The sequence below is a fragment of the Peromyscus californicus genome, unplaced genomic scaffold (assembly GCF_007827085.1).
Source record: "Peromyscus californicus insignis strain IS unplaced genomic scaffold, ASM782708v3 Scaffold_7__1_contigs__length_154581171, whole genome shotgun sequence".
Classification (NCBI taxonomy): domain Eukaryota; kingdom Metazoa; phylum Chordata; class Mammalia; order Rodentia; family Cricetidae; genus Peromyscus; species Peromyscus californicus.
Genome location: NW_026294595.1, coordinates 33,117,431 through 33,143,809, shown reverse-complemented (window position 1 = coordinate 33,143,809; position 26,379 = coordinate 33,117,431). Strand labels below are relative to the sequence as shown.

Sequence of the window (26,379 nt, the reverse complement as noted above, 5' to 3'; positions counted from 1 at the left end):
TCCAAGGAATCAGGTCTTGAGAAATCAGCATTAGTAAGTAGAGGCTTCATGTTGCTGAAACAGCTCATCAATAAAGAGACTCCATGAAAGTAATTTATAAGCAAGCTCTTATAGAGAATCAAATCACTGTCTTTTAGGAACTAAAAGTCATAAGTTCTATGAAGGTGTGTGGTTCACTGTAGGAAAGTGAAGAAATGATGATGAGGCTTTGAAAACTAAGCTCAGTGGTTCTCCAAAGTTTTACTGTGTGTTTTAATTAGACTCTCTGTACTGAATGCAGGAGTTTATACATTTGTAACACAAATAACCCTGTACATTGAAATATTTAAAGATTGGATGTTATAAAATACAATAAGTTTCATACTAATTTAATATGCAAAATGTAATTCAAGTATAAATTGTAAAATGGAATGCACAGACAGACAGTGCAGTTTAACTGAACTTTCTTCATAGTGAGAAATAACAGAAATGTTCTTGATACAAATAGATGTCCGCTGTACCATAATTATACCTCCAGAAAAAATCATGCATTAGAATAAATCCTTCCCTTCCAGACAACAGGGCTTTTCAGTACTTGAGTAACAGAACTCTTTGGATAAAATGTTAAGTCATATATAAATGATATTAAAATATCATAAGATTTAAACATAATTGATGATAAAATATCCTCCAGCTCATTTAACATCTATTACAAAGTATATTCATGTGTTGCTGCAATGAATATGTACTTAACATGAAGATAAGCATTATCAAAATAGTTGTTTTATTAACATTTTGATAAATAGAATGATATCTTTTACTATAACCAAAGCTATGCTGTAAAATGCTAGGAACACATTCGTGTCCAGTTATTCGGTATGGTATTTCTTCCCCAATAACCACTAACCTGGTGATCTGGAAAGCATATTGACCTAAATTAACTTTTAGTTCTTTTGATTTTTAGCTCTTCAAAAACTTCTTTAAGTGGAAATAGTTAGGTTTACTTTGTATGTTATGCTTTCAATAAAATGCGTGAGTTTTGAACCTAAGAGACATGACATGTACAGATCCAACTTCTTTTCTAAGAATTCCTTGAGGCTAAAAGAAGTGATATTGGAGTGAGTCTTCCCAAAACAGTGTGTGAAAGAAAAGAAAATCAAGAAAAGGAGAAGTAAAGCAATTCTTTATTTTTTTCCAAATATATTAGACTCGATAATTTTGTTAGCATCAACGAAACTTTACCATATATCATCCAAACCAGGACATAATAGGAATTAAAGAGAGGGCTACTAATAATTACACAAGTACAACAAGTATAAACTGCAAGTTTCCTGGGCAGACTGGATCCTAAGTTCAACCTAGAAATCGGGAGTAAACTGCAAGTACATGCAGAAATCATACTGTTCCCACACGTGTGCGGAAAAGGTCAAAGTGTCCTATTCTTTTGAATTGATTGATTATGGCCACACTGGCTCTTTCTTGTCATCCAGGTCCCAAGTCTATTGTTAATCAACTCCCTACGTGTCTCCTCTGTGTGCTCATCAACCCCCAGCCATTTCTGTATCTACCCTGTGTTCATTCTTATACTTGAAATGTTGACTACTAGATACTATCTCTTTCTCTCTCTCTCTCTCTCTCTCTCTCTCTCTCTCTCTCTCTCTCTCTCTCTCTCTCTCTCTTTTTCTTCTGTCTCCTCCACATTCTCCTGCTCATGCGGCATACATATCTAAATTCCCAGGAACTAAACCTAAAAAAAAGAAAAGAAAAAATACAATGCCTAGGACAAAGAAGGCATGCAACAATTTTTGTTAAATGAATAAATCCAGAGAGTTTGTTTTTGGTTCTTCTTCACAATACCAAAAACAAATTAAAATGACTCTCCAAAGACTATTATGGCTCTGTATAGTTTTAAGGTGTTGGACTAAATGATCTATGCAGCTTCCTCCACTGCTAAATATTCCATACCCACTGGTCCCCTTTTTCTTTCTGCTAATATCATCTTCATCTGGCAAATAAGAACATTTAGTGATCAAGGGGAAGGGCAATTGCTCTATTCACAGTGGATGGATGCTAGAGTTGATCATTTTTCCAGTAATCATTCCCTGGTATATGTTTGCACCTACAGAATTTGGTTGATACAGAGGTAGCCATAAGATATAGTGGATGATATACTGTTTATGCAATAATTTGCCTCTAATAAAATTATCGCAGGATCACTAAACTGTAAGGAATGCTGTGTGCTCAAGCCATCCATCAGTGATTTACATATTAATGAGACATGAGTAAATTCGGGGCCAATTTGGATTGAAAACCCCAAAGAAATTTCCCAAAGAAATTATATAGCAAAACCTATGCTATTATGCCAAGAAGTACTTCTGCATTTTCAAAAAAAAAAAAAATCTTCTCACCCTAAACCCTGTGTTAAAAGTGTACTACTGATCAAGTTTGATTCCAGCAAGATGTTAGGAGTTGAAAAATCGTACTACTAAACTTATTGTGGAGGCCAGAGATCCAAGGCATCAATAAAGAATTGTTCAACACCAAAACAAAACTGAAAAATCCTGAGTGTACAAACATTATCAATTCATTTGATTTTAATTTCCTCAGGTCTGTGCTAAATTATGATTGCCAGGCCTGGGATATGCTTTCCAGATAAGGAAAAAGCCTGTCCTTTCACAACAAATGGCATACACAAGAAAACAGCAAAAAAAAAAAAAATTCTCTGTTAGACATACACGATTTTAGCATGAGTATTTCATCTGCTTCTTTGTGCTGTCATATCTCCTGAAAGATCTACGAGGTTTTTGATGGATGACAAAAGTCCCACAAAAAGAAGAAAACATTTGCAGTCAACTCATTTTGAAACAGGGACCGTTACCCTGCAAAGTTCACACAAACTCTGACATATTCAAATATAACCTGGCTACTGACTATTCCAATGATTCAGCATTTGTCCAGAGCTCATACTTTTATTAGACTGTGTACAAATCCAACTTAAAGGTATTAGTTAGTCTAAGAAAAGACTAACTGATGAATTAATAAACTTTTATTTACCCAACCCCAGTTCCAGTGACTTCTAAAAATCATAAGAAAAGTTCAACGGTGTGTACCATGTATTGGTACTCTAAATTTACAAATTAAATACATAATAATGATGTCTCTGTGGTGCCATGAACCCCATAAACTTCTGAGAAATCTTTTATGATTAAGTACAGTTGAAAGATTCCATGACCTTAACAGCAGAAAACATTAAATCAGATTTTTAAATAACAAATAATTTAAGGCTAAAGTATTTGGTATTCATAATCAATGCCAGCAGCCTTCCTAGTCTAATAAAGTAAACATGCACAAGAAATACAAATTTGAACAAAACATCACAATTTTTATTAGATATATATGTTTGTATGGGTATGTCATGTGTATGTGTGCATGTGTGTTTATATGTGTGTATGTATATATGTATATAATTTTAGTGCCCTGAAAGCTATCCACTCATGTTTGGCTTAATACATATATTAGAAACTTTGGGGAGAATATCTCCTCTTCAAATATATATTTATATATATTTTTTCAGAATATTCAATATAAATATGCCATATATAAATCATGCCATAAAACTAAATGCAAAATTTGCACATTATTGCATGCTTGATGTGATAATACATGCCTACTAATAACTTCCTTATGATGGCCTCCCTTCATAACGCATGTTCTGCACAGTAACAACACTGGATTGAAGAGTTCTCAAATACACTTGCTGGACTGGGATAGACCTCTCTGATTTCCTAGGGAGGATTATCTTGTAAGCCAAATATTGGACTAATACTAAATCAAAACCTTAAAGAATGCCTAAGGAGGTGTTTGCTATGTGAAGCGGTCGGAGTTCATTTTCCTTAGTTTGGCTGGAAGATTTCCTTCCATCCTGGCAGGTCCTCCAGCCATTTTTTGAAGCTTTGGTGGCAAATCTGCCACAGACTGGCTCATGGGATCAGACAACATCTTGGTGGTTTTAGATACCAGTTTTTCTTCAGAGTTGCCAGGAACTGAGCTTATTCGTTGGAGTTTCATGGGCAAATCACCCAAACTATAGGCTTTTTCTGAAGTTGTAGAACTCATCCTCAGGAGTTTTTTGGGAAAGTCTTCTCTCCCAGTAATTTTCTGCAGCTTTGTTGGAAGTTTTGTGCTAATGTCATCTAGTCCGTCTAAGCACTCCACCGAATTATGTCTTTCTTTGCTGTTGGTTATGGCTGGTGCTATTAAAGGGGAGGACATGAGAAGCATTTCCTCCTGCTCTTTCACACTGTATGGAGGGGTGGGGACTTCAAATGTTGCATGAAACTGGGAGTAATCAACTTTAAAGAACCCTTCTTCTAAAGAAATTACAGGAAAAAAACGATGACCCCAAAGAACTTCATCCTCAGTGTATGATGTCCGAGCTTGACAAGTCATCCCTGCAAACAGAAAAAAACCCTTTGATGAATTATGCACAGTAAAGCAAAAGAAAAAGCAGGAATCCACTCTGTTCACATATTCATATAAAGAGACCACACAGTATAAGACTTTAGAAGTTTTCTTCTGTGTTAAAGCTGTACTGCATATTCCTTCCTACCACAGAAACACAAAAGGTGGCAGAAATCCTCAGACTCACATGATTCACGGTTCATTATCCACAAACCAAGACTAAAACCTACCTTGAATAACTTTAGCACATTTATCTATAGGAGGAAGCTGAAGGGGAAATGGTATGATCATATCCATCATTTAAGAAGCAATGTGATATGTCAACTATATCTGGCTTCGAATGCGAACTGTACCAGAGTGTAAAGGTAAAGAAATTGGAAACTCTAAATTGTTTCCTGTAATGTAAAGTGTCTACAAACCAAGAAATTCATGCTGTGAGCAAGAAGTCAAAGTCAAATATAGAAATATAACAAATCATGTAGTTAGTACATGCAGTTGGTTCTCAATAAATAAGAGTTATTTTTTTCCTCTTCAGTTGGTGACAATAAGCAGGGGGAGGCGGGAACACCAAAGATCTTTCCCCAAAGTACTTGTTAAATTAACAAAACCAAACATTTCTATTCTGGATGATGGTAAATCATTGTGGTAGCTCTACCTTTTTAGATCTATAAGGTCAAACATTGGTTAAAATTTTAGAAATTTTGATGGCAAAAGAGCTTCTTGGGATCTTGCAATGTATCACTTTCCATTTCTGCTTTAAAAATTCTAGGAGTCATGCTGGTTATCAGATGTAAAATTGTGCCACTTATATATTATGTTGCTTGAATATAATGTCCCTCATTTTACTTTGATGTAACCAATGTTGTTTTCTTTAATATAATTTATTTACATTAAGTTATTGTCTAGTCAGTCAACCTCTGAATATTCACCTCTTGAAAATGAAGTGAAAATTTAAAATCACACATCAAATCTCAGCTTTATACAAATCACAATATGATTTTCTGTGAGAAGTAAAATGATTGCTTTCCTGCACATTCACTATCAAACTTCTCCAATTGGCTACTAAAATATAAAGTCATAAAACTAATAATTCTCCCTTAACAATTGTTATCTGATGAACAAGGTCCACCTTCTTTCAATTATTCACATCACACAGGTGATCTCTGTTGTTTCAAAACATAGCAGAGGACGAATAAAGAATATTGTGCCCTTCTGCTGCCTGAAAAGCAATCACACAAGTACTTACAGAGGATTAGGATTAAAGTCTGTCATAGGAAAAGCCATGTTAAAGAAAGATAGATCCTTCATTGAATCCCTCCAACATCTTGCCAAATGAGCATTATCAGTAACATATCACGAGGTACTTCAGAGTCATCATGACATGCCATCTTTCAGAAGGGATTAAAACTTTCTAATGCAGAAAATAACCATCCACGTCATGGTAGGCACTGTGCTAGGTGCCCTGGTTCTTCTTCCTTATCCTCTGTACAGCCCTGTTAAGGGAATGTGCTCTGTCAAATAGAAAGATAAGTAACCCAGGCCTCAGAGGCATTAATTTTTTGAACTTACTGGGAAACCGATTTAATAAGCAGAAGAGAAAAATGTCAGCATAGTTTTAATATCTCTTGTCCCATCTTCTCATTTTCTATCCCCTCACTCGCTCTCCCTCTCTTCTCTTCTCTATTTTTTAATGTTTCAGTTAAGAGTCTAAACTCATTCATCACTTCAATGCTGAAAAGATAATACAAGTGTGGCCAGTGACAAAATCACTATTTATAATAAATATCATGCCAGGATCAACCCCCCTATATTTTCATATGTGAAGGTAATTAAATCAGTTCAAATCATTATTTCTGGGTTTTATGTGTGCACACTAGCAGAAACTCATTTTTGTATTGTAAACATATCTATAATCCATTACTAAATATTTTTTAAGAAAATGTTGGATTGTTATTTCATCATAAAAGATAAAAAAGGACTCTACTGATATATTCACTCACTTTTATTGAAAAATTTGAAGATAAGCTACCCAGAAGAAACAAATATTCTATATAGTATATAATACAGCAAATAAAATTAGCATGCCCTTTAACTGTCTCCTCAAAGAAACCATTTGGTATGGAGTTACAAAAATCTCTCTGTATAATTTCAATGGAACAAAACTACCATGAATGTATTTTTCATTTAAGTGATGATGTTTCCCCTAAAACCACATTTTCATTTTGAACAACCCAACTTTCTTACTCCATTTTTACCACAATCATGGTTCAGTACAACTGTATGTCAAGGCACATTCTCAGGATGTCAGAGTTCTGAACTTGTGACATCTTTTAGGTTTGTCCCAAGATTTCTGTAAACACTCCTTTTCATTAAGAAGTCTCAAAGTAACAGCAGACATGAGCTTCGTGTGATTATTTCAACAGTCAGAGTAAACACTGAAACAACATCTGATGATCACCCTTATTGGAGAATATCTTTTTGGTTTGCTTGCTTATTTATCTTTTGTTGAGGGCACGTTATTGAGGCCACTGCTGTCCAGTGTTCTGGTTGACCCCTTACTCTCACTCTCTACTCCACCTCCACAGCAATTCTTACACTAGGTCATGTGGTTATGCCATTTTTAAACATATCCTGCCCACTGTTTGTGACTTATGCAGGCACTCTCTCTTCCAATAGAAACAATGGACAATTACAGAGTTAATGATCGTCTGACAGTTTAATTAAAGATTTATAATAACATCAAGCATTTGCCATTTTCACCTCAAAAGCTCCCAGACCTGTTATTCTAGTGAACAGTGAATTAGATTGAATACATGACCTTGGTCTAGGGTAAATAAAGGATTAGCTATAGGAAATACCAAAGAGGTTATCTGCATTGCATTTACCATTCTAAATTTACAATGCTGCTAGAATAAAACACATTAAACAATAACATATACCCTTTTTAATCTGTGAGTCAATGCATGAAGCAAATCTTTTTTTTTTTTTCACAAAATGTTTTTTCATCCAAAGATGCAGAAGTCCCAGCTATTTCCAGCAGCAGCATCTGCTGCTTCGCCAGTTTCCACAGGGATGAGTGCGTGTTGATTTTCACCACACTTGTTCCAGTCTGGAATCTGGTTAAAACATGCAAACAGTCATCTCGCCAGCTGAGAGGTGCAACCACATAGTGCCCTTTGAATGATGGTGTTCACCTGCAATGACTTTAATTCAGCCGGTATCTTCGGTCAGGAATGTGGGCAAGGTTTATTTTTAAATAGTTTTAATTAGAAAAAGTAGTGAAAAGATAGAGCATTCTAGAAGGAAGGATGCTATAATGCATGCATATTCTTTGAAAACATAATTATATCTACTTTACAGCTTCTCAATTAGAGTTTGCATTTTATTTTTTGGTACACTAGTTTTTGAATAGAATAGATTTTGAAAAAGAAGTATTTTCTCAATCACAGCTTGGCTCATTATCTAAGGCAAGGAATAGGAGTTGTAGATATTTTTCAGTTATACAATATGTAAAATTTCATCATTATCCATATTTCACTTTCAAATTCATAAGATCCCAAGGTGAGACTACATTTTAAAACTATTATGGGTGTGGACTTAGATGTTCTATGTGTTCTTACAACCAGTGAAAGAATGGAAGGAACAGAAAAAGAAAAGCTAATGTGCTGGACAATTTTCCTCATATCATTAATATGAAGTTATGACAGATATATTCATTCACTTACTGAAAACCTTTTTAATGAAAACCTAGTGTTCACACTGACTCTGTCACTTCATGAGAAGCAAAGTGGTGAATAAAATCTAAAAGTTGGAAATATGGGTAATTTAACTAAAAAATAGTTTTTAAGATGAAAAATGACAAAACAAAGTTAATCAAATGTCAAAAAACAAACCGACTAAAACCAGGGAGTTCATTTTGTGGGCTAACTACTCCTGGCATAGGGCCTGCCTCGAGTGAAGTTGTTAAACGCAGTGACACTCCACTGGAGGAAACTGGTTTCCCCTTTGCCTGCAAGTATCAATTTCCAGTCGTTTCTTGGTTAGTGGTGGGATCCCATGGTGTCTGTATTTTGATGTGTGTTTGTTTGGTGAACTTCTGAGAGATCGAGGCAGGAGGTTATGGGGGGAGAATGAAAGAACGTGAAGTTAGTGGATAGGAAGGCGTGGGGATATGGGAAGAGTTGGGAGAGGGGAAAATGCAAAAGTTATTCAAATAAGAAAATTTAATTAAAAATTTAAATATTTTAATTATTCACAAGTTGACAAAAAGTAGTTGCTAATATCCAATAGTTTTGAACACAAACTTTCTATGTTACCAATCTATCAAACTTTTCACTTCTATCAGACAGCATCACAAATTTTCAGGTACACATCAGATAAAAGCAATCATTATGTAGATAGGAGAAGCAGCCACTAAGTCACTGAACACCACACACATTTTCAACTGCTACATAAAGCCATGAGAGGGTTTAGTTGTCTGTAGTTCATAAAGTTAGGATCAGCATAGATGGCTTTAGGAAAATTTGTTAGCTAGTTAGTTGTACAAATGGAAACCTCCCCCTCTTCAGTTCCTTAAACATGTTGCCCTTTTTCTGACTCCAATACTCATTAAACTTTGAGATATTTGAGATTCTGTTACAACTTTTCCAAATTCTAGAAGTAAAACTAAGTCATAGGAAGATCATGTAACCATGGTAGAGCTGGGACTGAATAAGGAAACGGGACCTAGAAAGCCATGCTTGTAATCCCTGTGTTATAGTGTCTGTCTGTTAAGTTGCACTGTGTAGACAAAAGAAGGAATAAAAAAGATTATTAGAGCATTAGAAATGCAGCCAAAGAAAATTCAACTCCAAATGACAATTAGTGTGGACGGAGAACTATTCTGTAAGTTAGTGGTTAGGGAGATCTGACCAGGACAAAAATGAAACATAAGGAAAATGATCATTTCTAATGGAGGTGAACACAAAAGGGACCCTGTAGAGATCCAGGAAGCAATGACTCTCACATCAAACCCTGTGGTTACATCCTAGTACTAATACCTAGGATGTATAACTTTTTGAAGGTACCTAGCCTTTCTTTGTTGATTCTCAATTTCTCTAAAACTGAAATATTATTGTTCTCATAGCTTGGAGACATCAAGATGACATCATGAGATATTGTTTCTAAATTTAAAAATATTGGTATTGGCATTAAAAATTATTTACTGTAACTATTAATTATATTACATGGAAAATATATGATGAACCAAAAATATCATTACATTTTTAACAATTAATAAATATATTGAATCATCATTTAGCCACATTAAAAGTTCTTAGCTTATGGTTCTCTGGCTAGTCTTTAAAAGGATCATTACTTTTTGGTAAGACAAAAGTGGTAGTATTAATCGCATACAGCATAATTAACAGTAGGCCATGAATTGTGCTATGTAGCTTAATATTTTTCTACATCATCACTTTGGAACTTTGACATGAGTTTTACTAAGTCCATATCTGAGGGAAAGTACTGGATTTTGGAAAATACCAGAAGCAGAAAATCATTGCAGAACTAAGTCTAGAGGCCAAACTGGGTCGTAAACCATGTATCAATGACGTATTGTCTCATACAATCTTTGGTTAAAGAACTGAAATCTGATCAAAGTTAACTCTATCATATATCCACAGTATAGGTAAGTCATTTCACTGTTCTACCTTCTGTGTCAAAATACACACACAAAAAAAGAAAAAAAAAAACCAAACCAGAAAATAAAAACAACAAAAACACTTTTAGATATGGATGCAATGCTATGAACATAGACCTTGTAGGATAAATACTGCTGTGGATATCGCTTTATATAAATAAACACTGATTGGTCAACAGCCAGACAGGAAGTATAGGTGGGACGGACAGAGAGGAGAACTGAGGAAGGAGGAAGGAAAGAGGGAGACTGCCTAGAGCTGCCGCCAGGACAAGGAAAATGTAAAGTACCGGTAAGACATGAGCCACGTGGCAAAGTATAGATTAATAGAAATGGGCTAAATATAAGAGTAAGAGCTAGACAATGATAGGATGGCCAAGCAGTTTAAATAATGTAAGAGCCTGTGTGTTTATTTTATAAGTGGGCTCCGGGACTGGCGGGACTTGGTGGGAGCTGGAGAGAAATTCTCCAGCTACAAAATATAGCTGATAATCCAGTATCTAAAGAAGCAGGCCACATGAGCCCTAGAGGCCAATGGATAAATCACGAGTTTTGATGCCAGATCCATGTAAAATCAAACAGTGGATCTTGGCTAAATCATTAATTAATATATAATCTGGAAGAAGAAAAAGCTAATAGATTTTTAGAATCTTCAGTTTTATTATTTGTTCAGTTGAGGCTTCCTTCCAAAGGATGCTGTGAGGATTCAGTAAATTAAGAAATATATGTAAATTGTTTACATAAAACACAGTGATCATTTTATTCAAGAAGGGTCTCCAAATGAAGGCTATGTAAATACAAGTTCATTTTCATACTCATACAGATACACAAAGCTGGAAATTTTAACTAGAAATATTGTTTTCCTTTCTCAAGTCCTTATTGTCTATCTTTTCTTTAAATTGGCAGTTATTATTATAACTGTATCAGCTAGAAGCCGATACAGGGCATGTTGTGTATCACACATGACTTCCCAGTCTGCCATGCATATTTCTTTTAAGATTATTGAATAAAGTCTATTGCTGCTTCTTCCCTAAAGTCCTTCCAGAAATTCTCCTGTCCCTCTTCAATAATAACTTGGGATCATTCAGCATTCTCTTCTCATTCTCTACTCTACTGCTCTGTGCTGAACCCAAATTTAAACTATAAACTTTCCAGAGAAACTCATGATATTTAACTATTCTTTACAAAACAAAAAAGACACCGTGTACTCCAATGCTCAATAACACCGGGGTTATTGGTGTTGGGTTCTCCTGGGATACATGCTGCAAAGTCATTAAGTATGCATAAATTGTTTCCATAAAATGCTTTAAATAGATGGAATCTCTTCAAAGCCATACATAGTCTGCCAAAGCACGGGTAGAGAGGAGTTGTAGGCATGCATTCAGCTCTATACTATGCTCTATTCTGTACAAGCATGTAGTATCCTATGTGTTCTCAGATGTCAGTTTGCTAGTTTTGTACAACTGAGGCCAGAAATTTGCTTTGTTTTATTTAAAGCAGAAAAACCTAATTATGTTTGTAAGGGAATCAATCTTTATAAATGATTTGACAACAAATTTTTAAAATACACTTTAGATTTCTAAAATCTCAAAATAAAAAGGAAAAGAGATTTTTAACAAATGACCAACAGAGTGACTGTTGAGGTTCCACAACAGAATTTAAGTGGATGCTTGGGTTTATTGAAAAACATGCAATATGCAAGTAGTGTGTGCTGAACACTCTGGAGGACAGGGTAATGCTAAAATTAAAGAACAGAAATGTAGGTTATATATCAGAGATTGTTCCTGTACGACCAATGACATGTTATTTAAACCACATGAACCTTAGCTGCTATAAAGTGTGGATAGTATTAAGGCTAATAATATCTAATCCTCAAGCTCTTTGCAACATAAATATGTATATAGGAATTACGTATGTATATATAACCAACTTATGAGTGTACCATCATAGACATTAAATAATAAAGGGTGAGTAATTGGAAGAAATTATTCATCATACTGTTATTGCAGTTCCCTCTAACCTAAAGGTCAGTTTAGACATTATTAATATATTTTCTAGTAATTACCTCATTTTTCAGCATCAACTCAAAGCAACTGAATTAACTTGTATTATTGCTATTCTTTGGTGATCTGAGTTGCACTATGGAGCCTACATCACCCTGGGGTCTGATAAGCACATATTATCATACTTACTAACAGCAACTCAAGCTCCACTGTGTACCTGCCTCCCCATGAAGAAATGTAACTTAACTATAGTAGAACTCCTTCTCCTTGCTACAGCTAATTTCCAGGAGACACTGACCGGGCACCACCTCCAGACCCTAGTCTTCCTTTGTAGGGAAGCATTGCAAGATGACGGATTTACTTTCATCTGATTATCATTCCCTAAATTTCACCTTGGGAATGTTCTCTTTTCAGCCTGCCTATTTTGGGATTTCTCCTTGTAGTATCTATTAAAACATGTTTGCTTGTGTGGTCAATTATAGAATCAAAACAAATCAAGGGTTGCCATTGTTCTTTCCCTAATAAGACAAGATTTAGTTTCCAAAGTATTTTCATTGTGTAGCAACAACGTAATCTAGTTACTGCAAGAGAATGGCCTGTAGAAGACTGACAGAAGAAAAGATCATTTTAAAAATGGGGGAAAAATAAAACATGTAGCACAAAAAGAAAAAAACAAACACAGAAGGTTGTTTTTTTGGGTGACATTAACAAGTAATTATTTGGGAAAATATATTCCTAATTAAAAATCAGGGGAACAAAAATGTAGGTCAAATTTTCCAAACATTACATACAAATTAATATAATCTTCAAAGCTATCCACCAAAACCGTGTCATGCCTAACAACACAAAGCTCATACGGACTAAGAAACAAAATATTTCTAACATATCTTTCAGACAGTCTGAAATATCTTTATAAGATAAAAACCTTAACAAAAATATTACTAACACTTAGTAAGAAAAACTACATACCATATCGGAAGCAGATATGTATGTTATGTAACTCCTCAGTGCCTGTGAAGAAATATTCCTTTCCTCATGTGAATTATGAAGACAATAGAATACACACAAAACACAGACACTGAGTCACCAATTTTCAGCAGGTAGGAACTATTGTTTTCTTTTCATATCTGCTACTTCAAAAGGCTTGAAGGTCTTCATTCATCCCTCTGTCAATAATTTCTCATATCCAAAGTGTAAATCAAGTGCATTTAACTCCACCACGTCATTGCCAGTTTTATATTCTAGTTTTGTAGCCTTTAAATAAGTGAAATTGCCTCATTTGTACATGCCTGCAAATGAATCAATACTCTTCACTCATGGAGAACCATAAATGCCTTGAGAGCATAAATAATAACCTTCATTCATTTATTGAGCATCTACTTTCTGCAAAGCATTCTTCTGGTACTCACAAGTGCTGCAAAAATGAAGTGTAAAATCAATCTTCTTGACTTCCATTTGTTCACTTTAAACTTACTAATGGATGGCAGTATTAGAAATAGTCCTTACTAACAATGTGAACAAGTGGTATACCAGTGTTGAGAAACAGCATATGTAAAAGCACACTAGCTACATTTAAATTTAAGGCAGAGCTTGAATTTGATAACTTTCTGTAGCAATAGACACATTTCAGATGTCACAAGGGGCAGTGAGATGACTCAACTAATAAGAGCACCTACAACCAGACCTGACCACCTGAATTCCAGCCCTGAGACACACACAATGGAAGGAAAGAGCTGACTCTTGCAGGCTTCTTCTGACCTGCAGAGTTATGCTTCATCATGTGCATACTCATGTGCTTTCTCTCTCTCTTTCTCTCTCTCACTCACACACACACACTAGAAATAAATAAAAATACAATCAAAATATAAGAAAGAAAAGAAAGAGAGAGAGAAAGAGACAGAGGAAGGGAGGGAGAGAGGGAGAAGGGAGGAAGGGAAGGAGAGAGGTAGGGAGGGAGAGAAGGAGGTAGAAGGGAGAGAGGGATGAATGAGGTTAGAAGTGTTAGTGGTGAAGTTAACTCTTTCAATGATTTCTATCTACTTATCAATAGCTGATTTTTATACTACTAAAAGTCACTAACAAAACTGCAGGTGACAATTATTAATGGAGTAAAAATCTGTGATATTTCAGCCTAGATTGATTTCTACACATTGAAAATAAAACAATTTGTTGTTCATATGAACTCAAAACTTGACCCACAAATGTCTATACATAAACTTTTTATACTGGTTAGTGAAGCAAGCAAACAAAATATAATAATAGGTTATATGCAATCATTATAAACATGATAAATAATACATATCACATTAGATGACATCATATTTTCCTTACATGAATATGAAATCATATACAAGTAGATATAGATGTAAAGATGGTTATTAGAAAGAGTTAATTTTCCTAGAGTTAGTTTGTAAGCCACATTATAATTAAACCAAGATGGTATTTTGTACACACTTCAACATTTGTCTTATCCAGAATCTGTTTGGTGAAATCCCTGTTCCTCATATCACTAAATTGGTCACCTCGTACAATACAGCACATCTATTTCTACCTGACAGTTTAAAACTTGTTTTCTTCTAGCTCATGACTCTTCCTTTTTATAGAGACTGCCACATCTTTTACAGTCACCCACTGTAGCTACTCTTTAACATCTCCTTTGGCAGAAATTCAACTCCACTTTGTTTGCTTGCAGGCTCAGAACAGAGCTGAATAAACATTTGCAATTCAGCAGTTGTTCTGGTTCTACGCTTTGCAGTAAAAGGTCAGGAGATTTTTATTCTAATTTTGCTGTTATGCTATTTTTAGAGGCCAAGTGAAACATAAATTCCCTATAATTTTAAGAGAGCAGTTTCTGGGAGAAATTTTTTTTTTTTCTCTAAGTGTGAAAATGGCACATCACAGTAATACTCACAAATATATGTTCTGTTAACACATATATTTTAAAGTAAAGTTAATGATCAATTGAAGCATTAAGCACAAGTCTTATGAATGAACTTAATTTTCGGGCAAGAAAGAGTCTAGAGACTAAAGACAAACTATAGTTTCCTAAACTCATTGGTTTCTCATGTCCTTCAATATTTCTTTAATTTATCTCAATATTATAAAAAATAGATTGCTTTTATAAAACCAAAAGTATGGAAATACTAAGACAAATAGTATATGAAATATGAGACAAAGTGACTTCCTTAAATTTGGCATTATCAGAAAGAAAATGATAACCAAACTCTGTAAGTTTATACTAAGAAGTAGCACACTCCAAAAGTAGCTTAGCTTTTTCTCCCAAGTGGTTAAGTGAAAAACTGTCTGTCTGGAAGTTTTCCATTGATGTAAAGATTCTTTGTCTAGAGGCAAAAATCCTCCAATGGCCTGCTAACGTTTGGAGAAATTTTAGCATATGCATTTTTGAGAAATGTTTTACAGTATCATTTACCTCACAAAATGGGATTAAGATGTTCAATATATTAAAATCTTTCATCAAGGCCTAGCTAATATTTCAAAACAAATAATATTTAACTATGTAACTGTGAGGGAGATGGAAGGTAAGAGAGATGAAAGGTCCGATGAAATAATCAATCTGGAAGATTCAAAATCAGGTGTTCGGGCCTGATACTCACTTAGGACACATTATATAGAAGTAGTAATTTATTAAGAAAGGATTTTATTTGCAGCACTTATGAACACAATGTTTTTTCAATCTTTTTTACATTCAGAATTGAAAACTACCTTTTCATAAATTCTATAAATTAGAAGATTCTTTTTTTCTAATTTTGTTTCTAAATTTTTGTTTAATTTAGTGACATTTAGTCATACACAGTGACATTTTCATTACTTTCTGGATTGGTAGAGTTCCTTGAGAGTGGAAAATTAAATCAAGCAACCAGAACTTTATTTAAACATCTGATGTTTTGTATAATTTTTAACAACAGCTCAACAAAAGAATAGGAAGGATGTGAATTGGTTTATTTTTGCATCTAATAACATGTTCATGTATTTCACATTTTCTATGTTCTAGATAATCAACAATGTTTTAATAAGGTATCAAATATCAAAGAGAGCTAATAATAAATATATAAACACATTAAAGTCTATTATCTATTGACCCTGCATTTTTTAGAGGAAAATATAATAACATATAAATAAAAACAGCACATTTTACTTGAAACAAAGTAATAAATGATTGTAAGTGAAGCTTTCAAAGCAACAGTAAAATTTCGGCACGTAAGAGTCTGGTGTACATTAGGACTAGTAATCCTGATAATGAAAGCTTGGATTCATTTCTCAGTAGAAGCTATTTGTAAGAAAATTTAAAAAATGTCCCATTATAGATGGTTTGAAGGCCACCATGTGATTGCTGAGAATTGAACTCAGAGGTAAGAGCAGCCAGGGCTGAGCCAGCTCTAAGGGGTCCCTGGCATTATGATCATGATCTAACCCTGGTACATGAGCCGGCTTTCTGGATCCCATTACCTATGGTCAGACACCTTGCTCATCATTGATGCAGTGGGGAGAGGCTTGGTCCTGCCTCAACTGAATGTACCAGGCTTAGCTGTCCCCCCTTGGGAAAACTTACCTTGTTGGAGGAGGGGATAAGGGAAGGGTCAGAGCTGGGGGAGGTGAGAAGGCAGGGATGGAGGGATCAGGAGGAGAGATGAGAGGGGGATCTGTGGTTGGTATGTAAAATGAATAAATTTTTTTTTAAAAAGTCCCAATAAAGTAACATGTTAAACATGAAGAAAATGTAATAATGAGCACAGGTCAAGGCATAGCAAGGCACTGATATGAAAGCTAATTACACAAATAAAAGTCTTCTATGTCACCTTACATTTTATTTTAAAATTAAAATAAAAATAAAACATTTCCCCTGTTCCTTTCCTGCCCTCTAACCCAGCAGTTCTCAACCTGTGGGTCACAACCCTATTGAGGGTCGAATTACCCTTTCACAGGGGTCACATATCAGATATCCTGCTTATCAAATATACTTTATGATTTATAACAGGAGCAAATTTACAGTTAGGAAGTAGCAACGAAGTAATTTTATGGTTTGAGGACAATGTGAAGAACTGTGTTAAATGGTCACAGTATTAGAAAGGTAGAGAACCACTACTCTAAACCTCCCCCTGCTGCGCACCACATTCCCTTTCAAATGCATGACCTCTTTTTCTTTACTTGATACTGTTATATGATTAAATCCATAAATATGTAAATATAACAATTTAGTGTTGTTTAAATGTATTTAATTTCAGGGCTGAACACTATGTAGGGGCCTCATCCATGGGGAATATTAATTCTCCCTCTCTCAACAATTTTTAGCTGTCTGCAGTTGTTTGTTGAGGGGTGGAGCCCTGGGAAGATTTTCCCCTTCCACATTAGCAAGTCTATTGGTGTTTTTCTGGTTCAGGTCTTATTTAGTCAGCCACAGAGTTAAGGTATCATGAAAGTACTTTCTCTATCTTTTCTAGGAGACAGAATCCCATGGCAGTTTTCCTGGTCTTCTGGCTCATAAAGTCTTTCCAAACTCTCTTCTGTTATGTGCATTGAACCTTAAGTGCCGGAGATGTGTTATAGATGTATCCATTGGACTGAGCATACCATGATCTGTTGTTATTGCATTTTAAACATTTTGGGTTTTCTGTAAGGGGGTCTATCTTATGCAAAAATAAAGTCTCTTGACGGTGGATGAGAGCTACACTTATCTATGGGTATAAGGACAAGTATTTGTAATACAGTTGGGAATTATTCTGATTCAAAACAGTGGTAATAGTACGTTCTCCTCTAAAACTAGTCCCTTGTAGTTTCCTTTGCCAGGAATGATTACGTTCCCTTTGAAAGCTATTGGTTACCTCCAAAATTTGAATGCTATTGTTGTATCTTTAGATATATCTTAGCTTACTCTCATTGTTAGGGTTCATAGGTGTCACAGGGGAGTGAAGTCAAAACAGAGGGACAGGAGTGAAAAATAATAAGTATACTTGAAAAAACCCTAAGGAATTATATTTTTATTTACCTATAGTTAAAATAATATGTGTATATGTGCACATATGTATGTATATATGCATCCATGTATGTATCTATAAAATAAAGTATGACACGTGGTCTGACAATGCCTTCATAGAGAGTCATAGACTATCTAATCAAAATCCCAGGCATGAGAAATCCCCTTCCAAGTTGTTGGTCAGGGGAGTTCAAGAAATGGAATGCATAAGTAAGCTTTGGTATATCTGCACTTTGGAATATTGCTCAATGTTCTTTAAATAAACTGTTTAGGCACAAAAAGATGTGACAGAGTCTGAGTTACATATTACTAATTAAAAGAATCCAGTCTGAGAATGATGTGTGAGGCATTATTCCAAGTAAATGAAATTCTTCATAATAAATGTTAAAGACAGTAAGAAGGTAAATTATTTACAAAGGTTAAGGGAGGGATAGAAGGATAAGAGGACCATTGCATATTTTAGCATGGTGAAACATTTCTGAATGGTATTATAATAGTACACAGATGGCATTATGCACTAGTCAAAAACTCAGAATAATAAAAACAAAATGTAAACTCTGATACAAAACATGTCAGTTGGCTCCAGGACTGTGATAGGGGTACTAACATTGGGGCTAAATGTTGATGGAGAAGGAGGCTAATCTAGCCATAGGTTGGTATATGAGAACTCTGCATGTCCAAAGTTTTAAAACAGAAGAAAAACCAAGCCACAAACCCAATAACTAAGAGAAATTAAATGACTTTTTAAGACCTCAGAGCATGCAAACAAAAGCAGTGTCACCTCCACTCTTTAACCAGTGTGCAGACCTCTTATTCAAGTTCCATTCCGCATTTCAGCCATCTCATTACCTGGAAATGTGACCTAGGCTCTATGGTTCATAAAGGAAAGCCCTGGGAAAAGATTTACCAACAAACAAGCTTTCTCGGAATTTAATTTCTTTTATCATTTTAATTCATTAATGGATTCCTTTGATCATCTTTAATGACTGAAACCATAACTCAAGAGATTTTACTGTAATGCTACAATACTAAAAAAATGTAGGGATAACCTATATTTTCAACATGCGCTAAACAGGTAAAGAATATGTAGTTCGTATATTCAATATAGTACTATTCAACCAAAAATAGTAAAAATGCTGTCATTTGTAACAACATGGATAGTATAGAGATTCTTTCACCAAATATAATACTTAGGAAATAAAAATACTTGTAAAATATGTTCATCTCCACATGTAATGAAATAATCTCAGCAGTTAAGAAGAGAGATTGCTGTCAGAGGGTGGGGAAAGTAGGGGCGAGAGTGGTACGGAATAGATTTACCAATAGGTATGAAGTGTTATAATTTCTGGTGTGCCTACAAATAATTGAAAAGTTCTGTAAATTTTAATAAAATTAGAAGAAAATATTTTGAATGGTTTTACCTGAGTAACTAATATTAGAAGAAAGAATAAGAGCAACCCACTTAGTGTTCATTATCAGGCAATCTCATAGCACCACATGACTGCATTTAGTTTTAAAAAGTTGTTAAAAATATTTTAAAAGTTGAAGAAGTCCCGCAATCAAGCCCTATGTTACTTTCCTACAGTTTGCTGTTGCAATCGCCATGCTCACTGCAGTAGGCAACAGTCTACTTACTTACATAAGAGAATATCCCCTCACTAATCTTCTGAGAACCCTCAGTTATTCATATGCTGTCATAACCTCCCATTCAATCAGCTTTACTTGGTCCATGTTTAATAAATATTGTATAAAGTATACTATGAAATACTGTTATGTGAGATTCAAGGAGATTAAAGTCTAAAACTCATAATATTATGCTAGACTCTGTCAACTTTTGTTTTCTTCTCCCCTCCACATCCCCGCTCCAGGACACAATATCTCACTAACCAGCCCTAGCTGGTCTGGAACTTACTAGGTAGATCAAGCTGGCTTCGAACTCATAGATATCTCCCTGTCTCTGGCTATCTGGTGCTCAGATGAAAGGTGGGAGCCACTATACCCAGCCTATGCTAGATCTTAATGGAGAATATTCCACTGCTATCAGACAAAGATAATGTATGAGAACTATTATAAGAAACAGGCATTTACCAGAAGTGGAATCTGGATCAAGTTCAGCTTTGTGTTCTACCTAGCATAAGTCCTTTTCATTTTACATTTCTATTTCATAAATTGTAATTCTCTTTTGCTTAAGGAAATCCAAAAGTTTATGTTGTTTCCATTCTCAACTTTTTCTCCTACAAAGTATTATAATGTAGTCGAAGTAAGTGTCCTTGAGGCAGACCAGGTTTGGTATGAATTCCTTGCTAGTACTATGGCATTGTGTAATAATTTATGGTTTTGATATTTTTAAGCATTGGGACCCAAATTAATACTATGAATGCCATTGCAGACCTTTCCTATGTTCCCCCAATACACTTCTCATGTACACAAATGTCCCACTGCACACTGTTCTTTACCTGCTACCATGTTCTCCTATTGCAACCAAACCCTCAGAATAAACTTTGGACAGTAAGATGCTACAATTTATTTTGTCCTAAAAAGGTGTCAAGATCTCCAGTTTTTTCTTTCAAGATCTAGTCAATGAATACTACCTGTTACTGAAATTAGTAAAATGTCAATATCTGTATTCAGGAGCTAAAGTTGACTTACACAAAGTAACCTCTCTTTTAAAAGCTTTGACTTTTCCATTTCTTTTGAATATTGCAAAATTAATATCAGGGAAATATCTGCTGTAGCATATAGAAGAGAAATTGCACTTATCACCTGGAAACCTGTCTTACTCCATGCAGTAGGAACACTGGGTAGTTTTGTCAAAGATTTCACCACAGTGTGAGTGCTTTGCAGAAATCACTTAGATTGCTGTGTAGAAAAAAAATTGATAAACTCAGGTGAGAAACTGGACTAAAAGACAATGGCCAAACACACAGCTGTCAGGAGAAAGGAAAATGGTGTTGAGGAGACCAAGTTCTTAGTAACTGATAGCTGTTTGGGTTTGGTAAAGATGGCTCGCCACCAAAAGTTTGTGCTGTTAAAATGATGAAGATGGATATGTTCTCAAACGTCACTGGGGAATTTCCTAAGAAAACAAAGATAAAATAATGGCTGAAATCATACCTTTTCATTTCCTGAACTTTATTCTGTTCTCAAAATCTAGTTGACCATTTTGTAGCAAGCTTGACAACATCCATAGCCATCAGTTGCATGAAGAAAATAATTGTCCCTGATCTAAACCCATGCCTTGAAACTAAGAGCAATTACTGTCTGTGCATTCTGCTTAGATCAGAGGAAATGTTATGATCAAAGTGTCACCTCATGCCTCAAGTTTCTATATCTGGCATTAATTTCATTAATTATAGCCTCTTTGTTTTACTCTGGATCTGCTGACAGAACAGTGACTGGGTCTCAGCCAACTAATCAGATCAAATACATTAAGTTTGAAGGACATGGTGTGCATCTTAATGACACTGTTTTCCAAGCCTCTTTTCAGAGTAACAACAATCTTATGGTGGTTTGGGGATGTAAAAGTATGGTTTTAATTAAATCCATTAAATTTCCCACAATGTATAGGGACTGTTGAGATATGGTATAATCACTGCTGCTTTCCAAGATTGTGAGCACAAAACTGGCAAAGAAAATAACTTGTATAAGAACACAGATGAAAGAAAAGGTGTGTTCTTTGTAAAACAATAAACTTTACTTTCTGAGTAGGGCATTTACACAATCTAGACTGATTTCAGTTAAAGAAGTATCAGAAAACAGATGCCAAAATTCTAATGTTCTAGACAGGGAAACCCAGGTAAAGAAATTATTATCCCCCCCCCCCCCCAAGACACTAGCCACATTTATTTTCTCCCTTTTTGACACAATTTGATAATAGGTGATACCAACATAACAGAATGAAGTGGAAAGATGGGCCCCATGATGAGACTAAATGGACATTGATCTTTGTTTTAAAATGAAGAAAATTGCATGTCAAAATTATCCAGATTAATTTAATTCTCTGAACAGGTGGAGAACATTCTGAGTTACCTCTTATTTTAATTAACAGCTTGGTTGCTATTAGAATATTCAAAGTAAACAGCCATCTGTCTCATTCTCTGGTGTCATTTAAAAATAATATTTGGGCTTTAGACTTTGGCATACCTATTTTGAGGTCCTATCACCTTTTCTAGAGACAAAATCAACATGGTACAATATGCAAATTGCAATGATCCTATTGATTTAAAGATTTTTATTTTTTTGCTTCAAAGCTAAACATTGCATGAAATAAAATATGTGTAAGTTTTAATACATAGCAATAACACGTTTTGAAATAGTAACTTAAATATTTTCTGTTTCTTTGTTTGAAATTTCAATCTAAATTTATCCCTCAATATATTTACCAATGGAGATGAAATTGTTTGGTTTTTGAATGGTTGCGTGTTTCATAAGCATGAAAAAAGAAGAGAGTAAGTGGCACAAGACTGCCAGGGTGGGCACAGCTTAAGGGCTTGGGTTGGAGGGGAGGCATTGAATGCCTAAGCTGGGGTCTTGTGTTAAACTAGGATAGTCAGTTTGGCCTGAGCTAAAAGTCTGGTGCTCTTCTCATTGCCACACACATACTACAGCCTTCCTCCTTGATTGTGTGAAGTCCTGGGATTCCATCAATTGCTCTGGCAAGTCTTAATAAGTTACTAGTAAAAATGCATTTACTCATCCATACCAAACAAATTGCTAACCCTAACATACCACCGATTTCTAGTTCAACCTTCCCATTCCCATGGCTAAGAAAGCCCAACCATGCACTGACATAGCTTCTCATGTGTGTGGGAGGCAGACAGGTCTCAGATCCCTAAGAGTTACAATAAGACATCTACAGCTTGTCATTGCTATAGCAAACAAAGGTACAAATACATAAGTATTTTTTCCAGTGAAAACTAACTCAGCAGTGACTTAGTAGAAACCCCAACTCACAATTTTTAAGTGTAAACAAAAACAAGACAGTTTCAGACAGTTTGTTTTAGAGGTAAGCCATTGTCATCAGGTTGCTTACTCACTTCTGAGACTGAACTTTGGCATAATCATGATACAAATGTAAAATGTATCACCCATTTAATATGAAGGTAAATATTATTAAGGTATTCAGTACAGAGCATAGAAAAATGTATTTTCTTGAGTCTAACACACATATACATCTGACACACTCTAGTTATACTTCATAAAATCTGAGTTAGTTACAGAAAATATATTGCTCTTTCCAGAATTTGAGTACTAGAATCACTGAATGACACTAGAGAACAAAACTTCTTGCTATTTTTTTTTTCAGTGAACCATATGCCAAAGCCTGTATTCACATTAAGGAATGTCTACTAAGACCACGAGATTTAAGGTAACTTAATCAATGTCTTCCTAAACACGAAAGTTTTCAAGTACACAGGTTTGAAGAACATTGATACATTTCTGAACATTTGTAAATAAGCCTATAAGTCAATCTGAAATTATTCTACTACCCCCATGTTGTGTCTCTTGAGCACTAAATAGTCCACTAGCTGACAATGCCTAGATGTTTAGAGGGTTCTGTGAATTGTGTTTGAAGCAAAAGCAATCTCTGCAAAGGGCAACTGGCCTCTTCATACTTGTCAAGTGGAAATGGTCTCCTAAATATAAGGCAGCCTGCTTAGCAGAACATCTGTGAAGCTAATTCAGGAAAAATAGCATTCTGCAGAGGTCTTGGGGAAAATTTCTGAGTTTAGTACTAAGCAAAAGAAGGATGATAGACGTTTTAACATAAACCCCAAAAGGAATGAGGAGCCCCTTCAATACTTCTTTGATTGAAGCTGAAAATGAAAGCAAACCTCCCCAAAAAACCAAAACTATTTAAAAGTACAATTTTTCCAACTATGACGAAGCATCTGGATTCCAAGAATTTTCTCAGCCTGTCAAAGGGAGTATACATTAGTTTAAAGATATGCTTATGTTAGGATATCAGTATGCAAAAATTAAAGGAAATTATAGGCAGATGTATTAAGATATATGTTTAACCTAGGGGTATAGGTCTTCAGTTGTCAAAAGACCTCATCTTGGAGAATAGAATGTACCAATAAGAAAGGAAAGAAGGGGACCTTGATTGATTAACTGAAACACCACATGAAGGAAAAGGAGAGAAACTGCAGGATTTGTCCTTTGGAAACTTCTCCTTGCAACAGATGGGGACCATTACAGAAGACCACAACTGAGATCTGGAGCCCTGTCCCAACTTGATACTTTTACAATAAAACTCCAGCCCCTTAGGCTCAGGGATCATTGCGGGAGAGGGAGCAGAAATATTGTAAAAACCCTTGGAACAGGGAGATTGCTGTGAAATTGTGTCTGTTAAAGTGGTCAGAAGATACATCCTACCAACATGGCTACCCAACATGGCTACCCAACATGGCTACCCAAACAATTCAGGAACAAGGACGACACAATCGACATGCTAATATTGAGAGCAGGAAGCTCATGTGACCCATCCATGCACAAAGGACTATATGCTGAGATTTGGAAAAATAATCATCCCCAGAGAAGAGTACACCAATAGGTTATCCAACACCAAAAGGTTTACCCTGAAAATATACACATACAAGTAATATTATTATTGTATGGATTATATGGGCTGAGTATATTTTATATATATTTAAACACATGGGCAAGGTGCCTAAGGCTGTTATATATTTTGTATTGTTGATTTTGCCAATAGATAGAAATAGTTGAATATTATTATATTTTAAGATTTTAAATGATATATACCCGATTTAAAATAAAATTTCAGAAAATATTCTGTACTCACACACACACATACACACATAATTCATTTAATTCATTAATCTATATTTTCTTAATATTCATAATATAATTGGCCATATAACAATCGTATATTAGTGTAAGAATTATAATTCAAACTCACAATATTGATTCTTGAAACCCTGATTTAAAATGTTCTTATTGTAACCAAATAATAATTCAAGATTATTCATAATCATTTATTGTAGATAAATATAAAATTAGATTTTATGTTATTCTTGCAAGTAAATTTTAACATGTCTTAATAAATTAAACATGAAGAACTAATAAAGCTTTTCCCACATTAAATACAATTAGAAATGCTCCATGAACCGAGCTATAAATTATTATCTTTATCAGATATAATTTCTTACACTTAAGAAAAATAGAATAAAGATTTTATAATTCTTTGTATATTTTACAGATATCTGCAAGTTTTCAGATTTCTATGCTCACAGTGAGTCTAGAAGTGTAACTGCTGTTTATCCATACATTAAGTCCTCCTATTTAAATTTTGTTCACAAGTGCCCTTTCTAATGATTAATTGAGTGTAGTCATATCTTAATATGCTCTTAATAAATAGATCATGACTACTGATTGGGAGCCAAGTGGCCAAGGATGTCAGGAGAGAGTTAGAGCTCCAGTCTTTCTGTCCTTCCTAACTCACTCTTGTAAATTAAAGAAGGATGTGACATGACTATTCTATAAGGCCATTAAGCGTAAATGTTGTTTTATCACTGTCTTTTGACTAGTAATATTTTTACACTCTGTGTTCTTGATGATGTGTGTATTCATAAGTGAGTTTATTTGTAATAGGCAATCGCTAAGGGCATGAGGCTTAGGATGTCTGAGTCTTCATCTTGTGGCTAGCTCCTACAAATGTTTTCATGCTGATGATCATTTCTCCAGATACTTTTAGTGAAGTCAGTAATGCATTTTTCCACACATTAGGCACTGTGCCGGTCATCAAGGGGAATGAGTAAGTCAAATATGCTTGGTCCTCACTTTTACACACCTAAGAGTGTCACAATAGATTTTTAAAAAAATACCATTTCAGGGAATTGGAGAGATGTCTCAGCAGTTAAAAGCACTGTCTGTTCTTCCAGAAGACCAAGGTACAACTCACAGAATCAACACAGGGGCTCACAGTCATCTGTGAGTCCAGTTCCAGAGTTTCAGAAATCCTCTTCTGGCCTCTAAGGCACAAGGCAGCCAAAGTGGTGCTCAGGCATACATGTAGGCACACACCCATATACAGTAAATTTAAAACAACGTAAGTAACAATATTTCAGCAACGGGTGATGAATTAATTAAATCCCAATTATTTCTGGAATATAAGGCACAAGAAGTTGCCCTGCTCATTAAACATCAAGAAATGTGAATAGAGGGTGACAAATAAATTCTAATGGAGCCTAATAGCACAGGCTTGGAATCAAATATTCAAGGGCAACCTAGGTGGTCTACAGAAT

The 26,379-nt window shown here is 35.0% G+C and overlaps 1 protein-coding gene across 2 annotated transcripts in view; it reads right to left on the bottom strand.

The window, feature by feature from the left end:
• Positions 1-1,145: 1,145 nt before the first annotated feature.
• Positions 1,146-26,379, bottom strand: part of Kcnj3 (potassium inwardly rectifying channel subfamily J member 3) — a 156,867-nt gene continuing 131,633 nt past the window's right edge. Inside the window, exon 3 of one of the 2 annotated variants that reach the window (XM_052723834.1) lies at positions 1,146-4,430. In XM_052723834.1, coding sequence (XP_052579794.1) covers positions 3,844-4,430 — 587 coding nt within the window. In that variant the 3' untranslated portion in view covers positions 1,146-3,843. The remainder of the gene's footprint in view (positions 4,431-26,379) is intronic. The other variant, XM_052723836.1, reaches the window with a different exon arrangement.